General features: G+C 32.7%; 1 protein-coding gene across 1 annotated transcript in view; it reads left to right on the top strand.

The window, feature by feature from the left end:
• The first annotated feature begins 256 nt into the window (after window positions 1-256).
• Window positions 257-12,340, top strand: part of LOC143075617 (complement C1q-like protein 4) — a 61,931-nt gene continuing 49,847 nt past the window's right edge. Inside the window, exons 1-3 of the mRNA XM_076251100.1 lie at window positions 257-558; window positions 1,315-1,415; window positions 3,060-3,287. Of these exons, the coding sequence (XP_076107215.1) occupies window positions 324-558; window positions 1,315-1,415; window positions 3,060-3,287 (564 nt within the window). The 5' untranslated portion in view covers window positions 257-323. The remainder of the gene's footprint in view (window positions 559-1,314; window positions 1,416-3,059; window positions 3,288-12,340) is intronic.

Consider the following 12,340-nt stretch of genomic DNA (forward strand, 5'->3'; position numbering starts at 1 on the left):
TGCGGTATCGGCTTTGCTCATTGTTGAAGGCCGTACGGTGGCCTATAGTTGTTAATTTCTGAGTCATTTTGGTCTCCTCTGGAAAGTTGTCTCATTGGCATTCATAACACATCTTCCTTTTTATATATGAAATGACCAATTAAACTTGAAAACTAATGGCCTGATTATTGTATAGGATTGGTAGCGTTTAAATTGTGATTTTACTTCTTGACACACACACCTCCCTGATTACCACAGACATTCCTCTTATCTACATTTTAATGATAAGATCCAGTGAAATATAACCAAATCTTCAAACCAGGCTGTGCACTTACCAAATCTAAATGAAGACTTGTTTGTATTTAGCAGTTTTATTCTCTTTGGCTGGTTTTCTTATACCAGTTAAAGGAGAGTTGAAGAAGTCCCTTGTAACACTGAAGCAGGATGTGCAGACACTCAGAGAGCGTGTTACAGATCTTGCGTCAAGATTGAAAAATGCCGAAACCACAAAACTCGATCTTGCAGAAAGATTGTCCAAGGCGATGAAAATAATCGAAAATTTAAAATCCGAGCGTACGGGTGAGTACTCACATTGTTGTTCAAATTGTTTCAGTATTTTAATAACTATTGTTTATTAACATCTTTCTTTATTGGTAATGTCTTAATTGTGATAGATTGCTGGTTTCTTAACGTCTAGTGTCGTATATGGCAGGTCTTATATTGAAACAAAACACCGACTATCGACTTGAAAGGGAACTGATTGAGTGAGTGAGTAATCGAACATTTAACTGATTGCTGCTTAACAACCAGTGCGACATAGCGCATACATATTCAGGTGTATATGACTTTAGCAATATACCGGCTTTTTTACTTCACCCGGCCTAATGCTGACATACACAATTATATTAAGTTCGATATCTATCATTTTTTTAACAGAAAATTAGTGGGCTTCGTATTTATGTCTCTATACATCCCGCATATGGACTGCACACCTAGGCGGAACTAGGCCCCAGACACCCCACCCCTTTTCGTTGAATATATAGGGAAGCATTAAAGCATGACTGTTGAATTCCCCCTCTTATGGCAGTCAATGCTCCCCCTTTATAAAAAGTTGCGGATACGTCACGGGCACATTTATATTTGATCTCGATCATTTTTTTTTAAACCAACACATCATAAAAAATCATTGTTTTAAAAGAACTAGTTTATTTACATACATATCTAAACATACATGTAGTAAAGAAGCACTTTTTTGAATATTTGAATATACATGTACATATAATAATGAGTAATTACAATGTGACAATATTAATTACAATGTGACAAGATTTTCAGTGAAGAAACGAGCATTCACTTCCTCCCAGGTGGCGTTTTATGCTGCGTTGAGGCACAGTGTACACGCAATGGATCCTCATCATGCAGTTGTCTTCGATGACGTAAGTGAACCTTTGTTCCGAAGTGGAAGCAATAATCTGTATTTATAGGAAACCATGCCTGCTTTCACAATATTTCAATGATTATTGAACCTTAAAATTGGGTTCAAGTCCATAGTTTGGTATATAATTTTAAAAGGTAACACCAAAAGCAACGGGTTGTTAGTTCAAACTTGCAATTGATGTGACCGTTGCTTTGGTAAACCACCATGAATAAAAAAAAATAAACTGATATTGGACGGACGTCAAACCAGAAGCAATAATGTCCTCCCAACTTATATAGTCGAGGCAGAAAATCGATGGTACATATTAACATGACGAAAACACTTTTTTTGGGGGAGATACTAGTACATAATTTCAAGGGTGTGGAAAGTACTTAGACTATTTGGTATCAGCAATGTAAAGTTTTTTAAACATAATTTGTCTTCAGCATGTTTCAGATCTTAGTATTTTCAATTTTCAATATCTTATTGAGAGCGCATTTTAATCTTCAACGTAGTATTTACAATATTTACAAATCTTGGCGTTTGGCAATGTGCGAGCGATTTCCTAAGATCTGCCAATGAACAAGAAATGGAAAGATAATACTCGACTTAAAGTACTAAAAACGTCAACTCACGACTTATTTTGGACAGGCACATTTTATTTTAGGGTTTTAATTATATATTCTTTATGTTTTTATTTGATAATGTTGATATTGCTATAGTAATTAATGAATGGGTGTTTTTATAATGGCCCTGTTATATGTCCAAGGTCTGTAATAATGGTCGAGGAAGTCTGTATTGGCCCGAGGCAACACCGAGGGCCATTACAGACATCCGAGGCCATTATTACTGACCGAGGACATATAACAGGGCCATTATAAAAACACGCATTTCTTAATACACTTATTAACCAACTGAACAAAAGTGTATGTGTTGCTGCCAACTTGATGTACTCTCTACTCTTTTAATGACAGTTTAGTTTGAAAAAAAAAATAATTTGTAATTCACCCTAATAAAGCTTTTAATATACCAAATATCCAAGATATTAAGTTGACAGAAGTTATGTGTTGAAAAACAGGATGAACAGTGATCCCTATATCTGGTTCTTCTAATGTTGGTTGCTAGTCACTAAATTAAATAAAATACAAAAAAGTCTTATTTTTATATTATTTTCAGAACATAATTAAATTTAATTATATAATTTATAATATTTGATATTAACACTTATTTTCTGTAATGGCCCTGTTTTCCTGTAATGGCCCTGTTTTTTCTGTAATGGCCCTGTTTTCCTGTAATGGCCCTGTTTTTTCTGTAATGGCCCTGTTTTTCTGTAATGGCCCTGTTTTTCTGTAATGGCCCTGTTTTTCTGTAATGGCCCTGTATTAATGCCCAGTTTGCCTGTATTAAGCCCAGTTAGGGTTTGTAATAAACAGTAATTTTTGGCAATAATGTACTTAGTTGGTTAATAAAGATAAGTACGGGCGTTGTGAATTCCATCTCTAGCTGGGTGAAACAACACTTGAAAATTGATAGCGTGAAATGCACGGACATTTCTTCCTGACTGTTGTTTCCTTGTGAACTAGCTTATTAACAATCCGGGTTATTATCTGTAAAAATGAAATAATTATAAACAGTGTGAAATAAGATATTTTACGAATTGTAGGTCTTCACTTCGACCAGCCCTGACGTCTACAACGATGTAAATGGCATGTTTACTGCTCCAGTGTCTGGACTATATTGTTTTTCTTGGACCAACAACGTTGACGCTACTGACTACCAGTCCACTGAACTGGTACTGGAAGGTAAACCGATGGCGTGGGCGTATGCAGACACCAAAGGCGACCAGAATGAAGACGATTATGGTAGCTCCTCTCAAACAATTCTTTTGAAGGTTTGTGATAAGCTAGAAAATATGAAATCTTTATATTGCACTCAAGAATAGTTTACCGTAGCCGTATTTGGCAAAACTTTGAGGAATTTTTGCTCTTCAACTTCGTACTTTATTTGGCATTTTTATTTTTTTTTCATTCCAGAGTCACTGATGATACTTAAGTAGACGAAACGCGCGTCTGGCGTAAATATAAAATTTCAATCCTGGTATCGATGATAGAGTTCATTAGTAAGGATAACTTTAATTATACATAATAATTTATATACAGTTCAAATTAAAGCTGCAGTATTGCGGTTTTTTTTAGTATTCATATAATTGATTGATAGTTTGATTACGGATTTTCACCACACATTTACTCACACATTTTGGTGACCTAAAGTTCGAATCATACATATAAGATGTAATATGATTGCCAAGGGGACTACTTAAAAATATAGAAACCAAATGACGAAGAAGTTAACATCTTTAGGTCACCGTACGGTATAAAAATTGTCTCATCAAATTTAGTGAATAAATGTTCTTTGTTGTAGACTCAGAGATACTATATGAGCCAGTCCATGCGAAAAGGTACAAAAAGTCCTTTTGGTAAACTTTACAGGACACCTTATCAAAGTTTGTTATAGTATTTTTGAAAAACGATTTTATCCGAAAAAAAATTACATTAATGTAAACATTCATAAGATTGTCAATTCTATTCCGAATTTGTCAACTAAAACCGAAAAAGACGTAGAAATATCTGAATTTTTGGTATTTGAGCAAGTGTAAAATCATTTGTTCCCCCCCGGACTAATGCTATACCGACAAGAAACTATAAAAATTTATGATACTACAGAGACAAAAGTCAATAATTTCCGTCAGTTTTACAGGTTTAAAGAAAGAAAGACAACATTAAAACATGAGGGAAAATGCAAAAACTATGATATCTTGTGTTTTAGAAATTGAAATTTAAGTTAAGTTAAGTTATTTAATATTTAAGTTATTTAATATTATATAAATCAACCTTAGTTGCACGGGATTCGAACCGTTGCCCGGTTTGATTGCATTGATATCCGCATCGTAAGCGAGAGCCTTATCCCCACTGCTACCAGGTTTAACATTACCAATTGGCAAATCAAGCCATTTAAACTGTACTTTGAAAATGATTGAAATATATGAAATAATTCACTAAAAATCTTGATAAAACTAAGGGGGGGGGGGGGTCTCAACACTCGCAGGTGCGTGTAGCTCACAGCTTGATGATATGAGGGAAAGTAAATGTGTTTTATAAATCACAAGTCTACTACCAATAATTATGCACACTTTTTAGAATTTCGTAATTTTTTCGTTTTTGTACCTTTTCGCATGGACTGGCTCATATAGGTGATATCGGCGAAAGTACCAAGCAAAGCCTATGTATAGTAAAAGAGTGATTTCGCCCTAACTTTTAAAAAAATCAACATATTTTAGATGTGTTTTTTGCAAACTAGATGTTTTGATAGATGCCAAATCCATTTGAAACATCAAATCGTTGCTAAAATATTTGGAATATGGACTTTTTGCTGATTGGTGTACGGTTGCTAAGGGGAGAATTTTAGTTGCTAGGGATAATTATATGTCAATATTTGCATTAAATTATAACGTTAGATATGAAGTATTATAAGTATTTCGATATTTCATTGCTTTTTGGCAATTTCGATTTTTTTGTTTTTTTGTGATTTTGAAAATGATAATTGAGCCAGTCCATGCGAAAAGGTACAAAAAGTCCTTTTGGTAAACTTTACAGGACACCTTATCAAAGTTTGTTATAGTATTTTTGAAAAACGATTTTATCCGAAAAAAAATTACATTAATGTAAACATTCATAAGATTGTCAATTCTATTCCGAATTTGTCAACTAAAACCGAAAAAGACGTAGAAATATCTGAATTTTTGGTATTTGAGCAAGTGTAAAATCATTTGTTCCCCGGACTAATGCTATACCGACAAGAAACTATAAAAATTTATGATACTACAGAGACAAAAGTCAATAATTTCCGTCAGTTTTACAGGTTTAAAGAAAGAAAGACAACATTAAAACATGAGGGAAAATGCAAAAACTATGATATCTTGTGTTTTAGAAATTGAAATTTAAGTTAAGTTAAGTTATTTAATATTATATAAATCAACCTTAGTTGCACGGGATTCGAACCGTTGCCCGGTTTGATTGCATTGATATCCGCATCGTAAGCGAGAGCCTTATCCCCACTGCTACCAGGTTTAACATTACCAATTGGCAAATCAAGCCATTTAAACTGTACTTTGAAAATGATTGAAATATATGAAATAATTCACTAAAAATCTTGATAAAACTAAGGGGGGGGGGGGGTCTCAACACTCGCAGGTGCGTGTAGCTCACAGCTTGATGATATGAGGGAAAGTAAATGTGTTTTATAAATCACAAGTCTACTACCAATAATTATGCACACTTTTTAGAATTTCGTAATTTTTTCGTTTTTGTACCTTTTCGCATGGACTGGCTCATATAGGTGATATCGGCGAAAGTACCAAGCAAAGCCTATGTATAGTAAAAGAGTGATTTCGCCCTAACTTTTAAAAAAATCAACATATTTTAGATGTGTTTTTTGCAAACTAGATGTTTTGATAGATGCCAAATCCATTTGAAACATCAAATCGTTGCTAAAATATTTGGAATATGGACTTTTTGCTGATTGGTGTACGGTTGCTAAGGGGAGAATTTTAGTTGCTAGGGATAATTATATGTCAATATTTGCATTAAATTATAACGTTAGATATGAAGTATTATAAGTATTTCGATATTTCATTGCTTTTTGGCAATTTCGATTTTTTTGTTTTTTTGTGATTTTGAAAATGATAATTGAGCCAGTCCATGCGAAAAGGTACAAAAAGTCCTTTTGGTAAACTTTACAGGACACCTTATCAAAGTTTGTTATAGTATTTTTGAAAAACGATTTTATCCGAAAAAAAATTACATTAATGTAAACATTCATAAGATTGTCAATTCTATTCCGAATTTGTCAACTAAAACCGAAAAAGACGTAGAAATATCTGAATTTTTGGTATTTGAGCAAGTGTAAAATCATTTGTTCCCCGGACTAATGCTATACCGACAAGAAACTATAAAAATTTATGATACTACAGAGACAAAAGTCAATAATTTCCGTCAGTTTTACAGGTTTAAAGAAAGAAAGACAACATTAAAACATGAGGGAAAATGCAAAAACTATGATATCTTGTGTTTTAGAAATTGAAATTTAAGTTAAGTTAAGTTATTTAATATTATATAAATCAACCTTAGTTGCACGGGATTCGAACCGTTGCCCGGTTTGATTGCATTGATATCCGCATCGTAAGCGAGAGCCTTATCCCCACTGCTACCAGGTTTAACATTACCAATTGGCAAATCAAGCCATTTAAACTGTACTTTGAAAATGATTGAAATATATGAAATAATTCACTAAAAATCTTGATAAAACTAAGGGGGGGGGGGGGTCTCAACACTCGCAGGTGCGTGTAGCTCACAGCTTGATGATATGAGGGAAAGTAAATGTGTTTTATAAATCACAAGTCTACTACCAATAATTATGCACACTTTTTAGAATTTCGTAATTTTTTCGTTTTTGTACCTTTTCGCATGGACTGGCTCATATAGGTGATATCGGCGAAAGTACCAAGCAAAGCCTATGTATAGTAAAAGAGTGATTTCGCCCTAACTTTTAAAAAAATCAACATATTTTAGATGTGTTTTTTGCAAACTAGATGTTTTGATAGATGCCAAATCCATTTGAAACATCAAATCGTTGCTAAAATATTTGGAATATGGACTTTTTGCTGATTGGTGTACGGTTGCTAAGGGGAGAATTTTAGTTGCTAGGGATAATTATATGTCAATATTTGCATTAAATTATAACGTTAGATATGAAGTATTATAAGTATTTCGATATTTCATTGCTTTTTGGCAATTTCGATTTTTTTGTTTTTTTGTGATTTTGAAAATGATAATTGAGCCAGTCCATGCGAAAAGGTACAAAAAGTCCTTTTGGTAAACTTTACAGGACACCTTATCAAAGTTTGTTATAGTATTTTTGAAAAACGATTTTATCCGAAAAAAAATTACATTAATGTAAACATTCATAAGATTGTCAATTCTATTCCGAATTTGTCAACTAAAACCGAAAAAGACGTAGAAATATCTGAATTTTTGGTATTTGAGCAAGTGTAAAATCATTTGTTCCCCGGACTAATGCTATACCGACAAGAAACTATAAAAATTTATGATACTACAGAGACAAAAGTCAATAATTTCCGTCAGTTTTACAGGTTTAAAGAAAGAAAGACAACATTAAAACATGAGGGAAAATGCAAAAACTATGATATCTTGTGTTTTAGAAATTGAAATTTAAGTTAAGTTAAGTTATTTAATATTATATAAATCAACCTTAGTTGCACGGGATTCGAACCGTTGCCCGGTTTGATTGCATTGATATCCGCATCGTAAGCGAGAGCCTTATCCCCACTGCTACCAGGTTTAACATTACCAATTGGCAAATCAAGCCATTTAAACTGTACTTTGAAAATGATTGAAATATATGAAATAATTCACTAAAAATCTTGATAAAACTAAGGGGGGGGGGGGGTCTCAACACTCGCAGGTGCGTGTAGCTCACAGCTTGATGATATGAGGGAAAGTAAATGTGTTTTATAAATCACAAGTCTACTACCAATAATTATGCACACTTTTTAGAATTTCGTAATTTTTTCGTTTTTGTACCTTTTCGCATGGACTGGCTCATATAGGTGATATCGGCGAAAGTACCAAGCAAAGCCTATGTATAGTAAAAGAGTGATTTCGCCCTAACTTTTAAAAAAATCAACATATTTTAGATGTGTTTTTTGCAAACTAGATGTTTTGATAGATGCCAAATCCATTTGAAACATCAAATCGTTGCTAAAATATTTGGAATATGGACTTTTTGCTGATTGGTGTACGGTTGCTAAGGGGAGAATTTTAGTTGCTAGGGATAATTATATGTCAATATTTGCATTAAATTATAACGTTAGATATGAAGTATTATAAGTATTTCGATATTTCATTGCTTTTTGGCAATTTCGATTTTTTTGTTTTTTTGTGATTTTGAAAATGATAATTGAGCCAGTCCATGCGAAAAGGTACAAAAAGTCCTTTTGGTAAACTTTACAGGACACCTTATCAAAGTTTGTTATAGTATTTTTGAAAAACGATTTTATCCGAAAAAAAATTACATTAATGTAAACATTCATAAGATTGTCAATTCTATTCCGAATTTGTCAACTAAAACCGAAAAAGACGTAGAAATATCTGAATTTTTGGTATTTGAGCAAGTGTAAAATCATTTGTTCCCCGGACTAATGCTATACCGACAAGAAACTATAAAAATTTATGATACTACAGAGACAAAAGTCAATAATTTCCGTCAGTTTTACAGGTTTAAAGAAAGAAAGACAACATTAAAACATGAGGGAAAATGCAAAAACTATGATATCTTGTGTTTTAGAAATTGAAATTTAAGTTAAGTTAAGTTATTTAATATTATATAAATCAACCTTAGTTGCACGGGATTCGAACCGTTGCCCGGTTTGATTGCATTGATATCCGCATCGTAAGCGAGAGCCTTATCCCCACTGCTACCAGGTTTAACATTACCAATTGGCAAATCAAGCCATTTAAACTGTACTTTGAAAATGATTGAAATATATGAAATAATTCACTAAAAATCTTGATAAAACTAAGGGGGGGGGGGGGTCTCAACACTCGCAGGTGCGTGTAGCTCACAGCTTGATGATATGAGGGAAAGTAAATGTGTTTTATAAATCACAAGTCTACTACCAATAATTATGCACACTTTTTAGAATTTCGTAATTTTTTCGTTTTTGTACCTTTTCGCATGGACTGGCTCATATAGGTGATATCGGCGAAAGTACCAAGCAAAGCCTATGTATAGTAAAAGAGTGATTTCGCCCTAACTTTTAAAAAAATCAACATATTTTAGATGTGTTTTTTGCAAACTAGATGTTTTGATAGATGCCAAATCCATTTGAAACATCAAATCGTTGCTAAAATATTTGGAATATGGACTTTTTGCTGATTGGTGTACGGTTGCTAAGGGGAGAATTTTAGTTGCTAGGGATAATTATATGTCAATATTTGCATTAAATTATAACGTTAGATATGAAGTATTATAAGTATTTCGATATTTCATTGCTTTTTGGCAATTTCGATTTTTTTGTTTTTTTGTGATTTTGAAAATGATAATTGAGCCAGTCCATGCGAAAAGGTACAAAAAGTCCTTTTGGTAAACTTTACAGGACACCTTATCAAAGTTTGTTATAGTATTTTTGAAAAACGATTTTATCCGAAAAAAAATTACATTAATGTAAACATTCATAAGATTGTCAATTCTATTCCGAATTTGTCAACTAAAACCGAAAAAGACGTAGAAATATCTGAATTTTTGGTATTTGAGCAAGTGTAAAATCATTTGTTCCCCGGACTAATGCTATACCGACAAGAAACTATAAAAATTTATGATACTACAGAGACAAAAGTCAATAATTTCCGTCAGTTTTACAGGTTTAAAGAAAGAAAGACAACATTAAAACATGAGGGAAAATGCAAAAACTATGATATCTTGTGTTTTAGAAATTGAAATTTAAGTTAAGTTAAGTTATTTAATATTATATAAATCAACCTTAGTTGCACGGGATTCGAACCGTTGCCCGGTTTGATTGCATTGATATCCGCATCGTAAGCGAGAGCCTTATCCCCACTGCTACCAGGTTTAACATTACCAATTGGCAAATCAAGCCATTTAAACTGTACTTTGAAAATGATTGAAATATATGAAATAATTCACTAAAAATCTTGATAAAACTAAGGGGGGGGGGGGGTCTCAACACTCGCAGGTGCGTGTAGCTCACAGCTTGATGATATGAGGGAAAGTAAATGTGTTTTATAAATCACAAGTCTACTACCAATAATTATGCACACTTTTTAGAATTTCGTAATTTTTTCGTTTTTGTACCTTTTCGCATGGACTGGCTCATATAGGTGATATCGGCGAAAGTACCAAGCAAAGCCTATGTATAGTAAAAGAGTGATTTCGCCCTAACTTTTAAAAAAATCAACATATTTTAGATGTGTTTTTTGCAAACTAGATGTTTTGATAGATGCCAAATCCATTTGAAACATCAAATCGTTGCTAAAATATTTGGAATATGGACTTTTTGCTGATTGGTGTACGGTTGCTAAGGGGAGAATTTTAGTTGCTAGGGATAATTATATGTCAATATTTGCATTAAATTATAACGTTAGATATGAAGTATTATAAGTATTTCGATATTTCATTGCTTTTTGGCAATTTCGATTTTTTTGTTTTTTTGTGATTTTGAAAATGATAATTGAGCCAGTCCATGCGAAAAGGTACAAAAAGTCCTTTTGGTAAACTTTACAGGACACCTTATCAAAGTTTGTTATAGTATTTTTGAAAAACGATTTTATCCGAAAAAAAATTACATTAATGTAAACATTCATAAGATTGTCAATTCTATTCCGAATTTGTCAACTAAAACCGAAAAAGACGTAGAAATATCTGAATTTTTGGTATTTGAGCAAGTGTAAAATCATTTGTTCCCCGGACTAATGCTATACCGACAAGAAACTATAAAAATTTATGATACTACAGAGACAAAAGTCAATAATTTCCGTCAGTTTTACAGGTTTAAAGAAAGAAAGACAACATTAAAACATGAGGGAAAATGCAAAAACTATGATATCTTGTGTTTTAGAAATTGAAATTTAAGTTAAGTTAAGTTATTTAATATTATATAAATCAACCTTAGTTGCACGGGATTCGAACCGTTGCCCGGTTTGATTGCATTGATATCCGCATCGTAAGCGAGAGCCTTATCCCCACTGCTACCAGGTTTAACATTACCAATTGGCAAATCAAGCCATTTAAACTGTACTTTGAAAATGATTGAAATATATGAAATAATTCACTAAAAATCTTGATAAAACTAAGGGGGGGGGGGGGTCTCAACACTCGCAGGTGCGTGTAGCTCACAGCTTGATGATATGAGGGAAAGTAAATGTGTTTTATAAATCACAAGTCTACTACCAATAATTATGCACACTTTTTAGAATTTCGTAATTTTTTCGTTTTTGTACCTTTTCGCATGGACTGGCTCATATAGGTGATATCGGCGAAAGTACCAAGCAAAGCCTATGTATAGTAAAAGAGTGATTTCGCCCTAACTTTTAAAAAAATCAACATATTTTAGATGTGTTTTTTGCAAACTAGATGTTTTGATAGATGCCAAATCCATTTGAAACATCAAATCGTTGCTAAAATATTTGGAATATGGACTTTTTGCTGATTGGTGTACGGTTGCTAAGGGGAGAATTTTAGTTGCTAGGGATAATTATATGTCAATATTTGCATTAAATTATAACGTTAGATATGAAGTATTATAAGTATTTCGATATTTCATTGCTTTTTGGCAATTTCGATTTTTTTGTTTTTTTGTGATTTTGAAAATGATAATTGAGCCAGTCCATGCGAAAAGGTACAAAAAGTCCTTTTGGTAAACTTTACAGGACACCTTATCAAAGTTTGTTATAGTATTTTTGAAAAACGATTTTATCCGAAAAAAAATTACATTAATGTAAACATTCATAAGATTGTCAATTCTATTCCGAATTTGTCAACTAAAACCGAAAAAGACGTAGAAATATCTGAATTTTTGGTATTTGAGCAAGTGTAAAATCATTTGTTCCCCGGACTAATGCTATACCGACAAGAAACTATAAAAATTTATGATACTACAGAGACAAAAGTCAATAATTTCCGTCAGTTTTACAGGTTTAAAGAAAGAAAGACAACATTAAAACATGAGGGAAAATGCAAAAACTATGATATCTTGTGTTTTAGAAATTGAAATTTAAGTTAAGTTAAGTTAAGTTATTTAATATTATATAAATCAACCTTAGTTGCACGGGATTCGAACCGTTGCCCGGT

The sequence above is a fragment of the Mytilus galloprovincialis genome, chromosome 5 (assembly GCF_965363235.1).
Source record: "Mytilus galloprovincialis chromosome 5, xbMytGall1.hap1.1, whole genome shotgun sequence".
NCBI classification, from domain to species: Eukaryota; Metazoa; Mollusca; class Bivalvia; order Mytilida; family Mytilidae; genus Mytilus; species Mytilus galloprovincialis.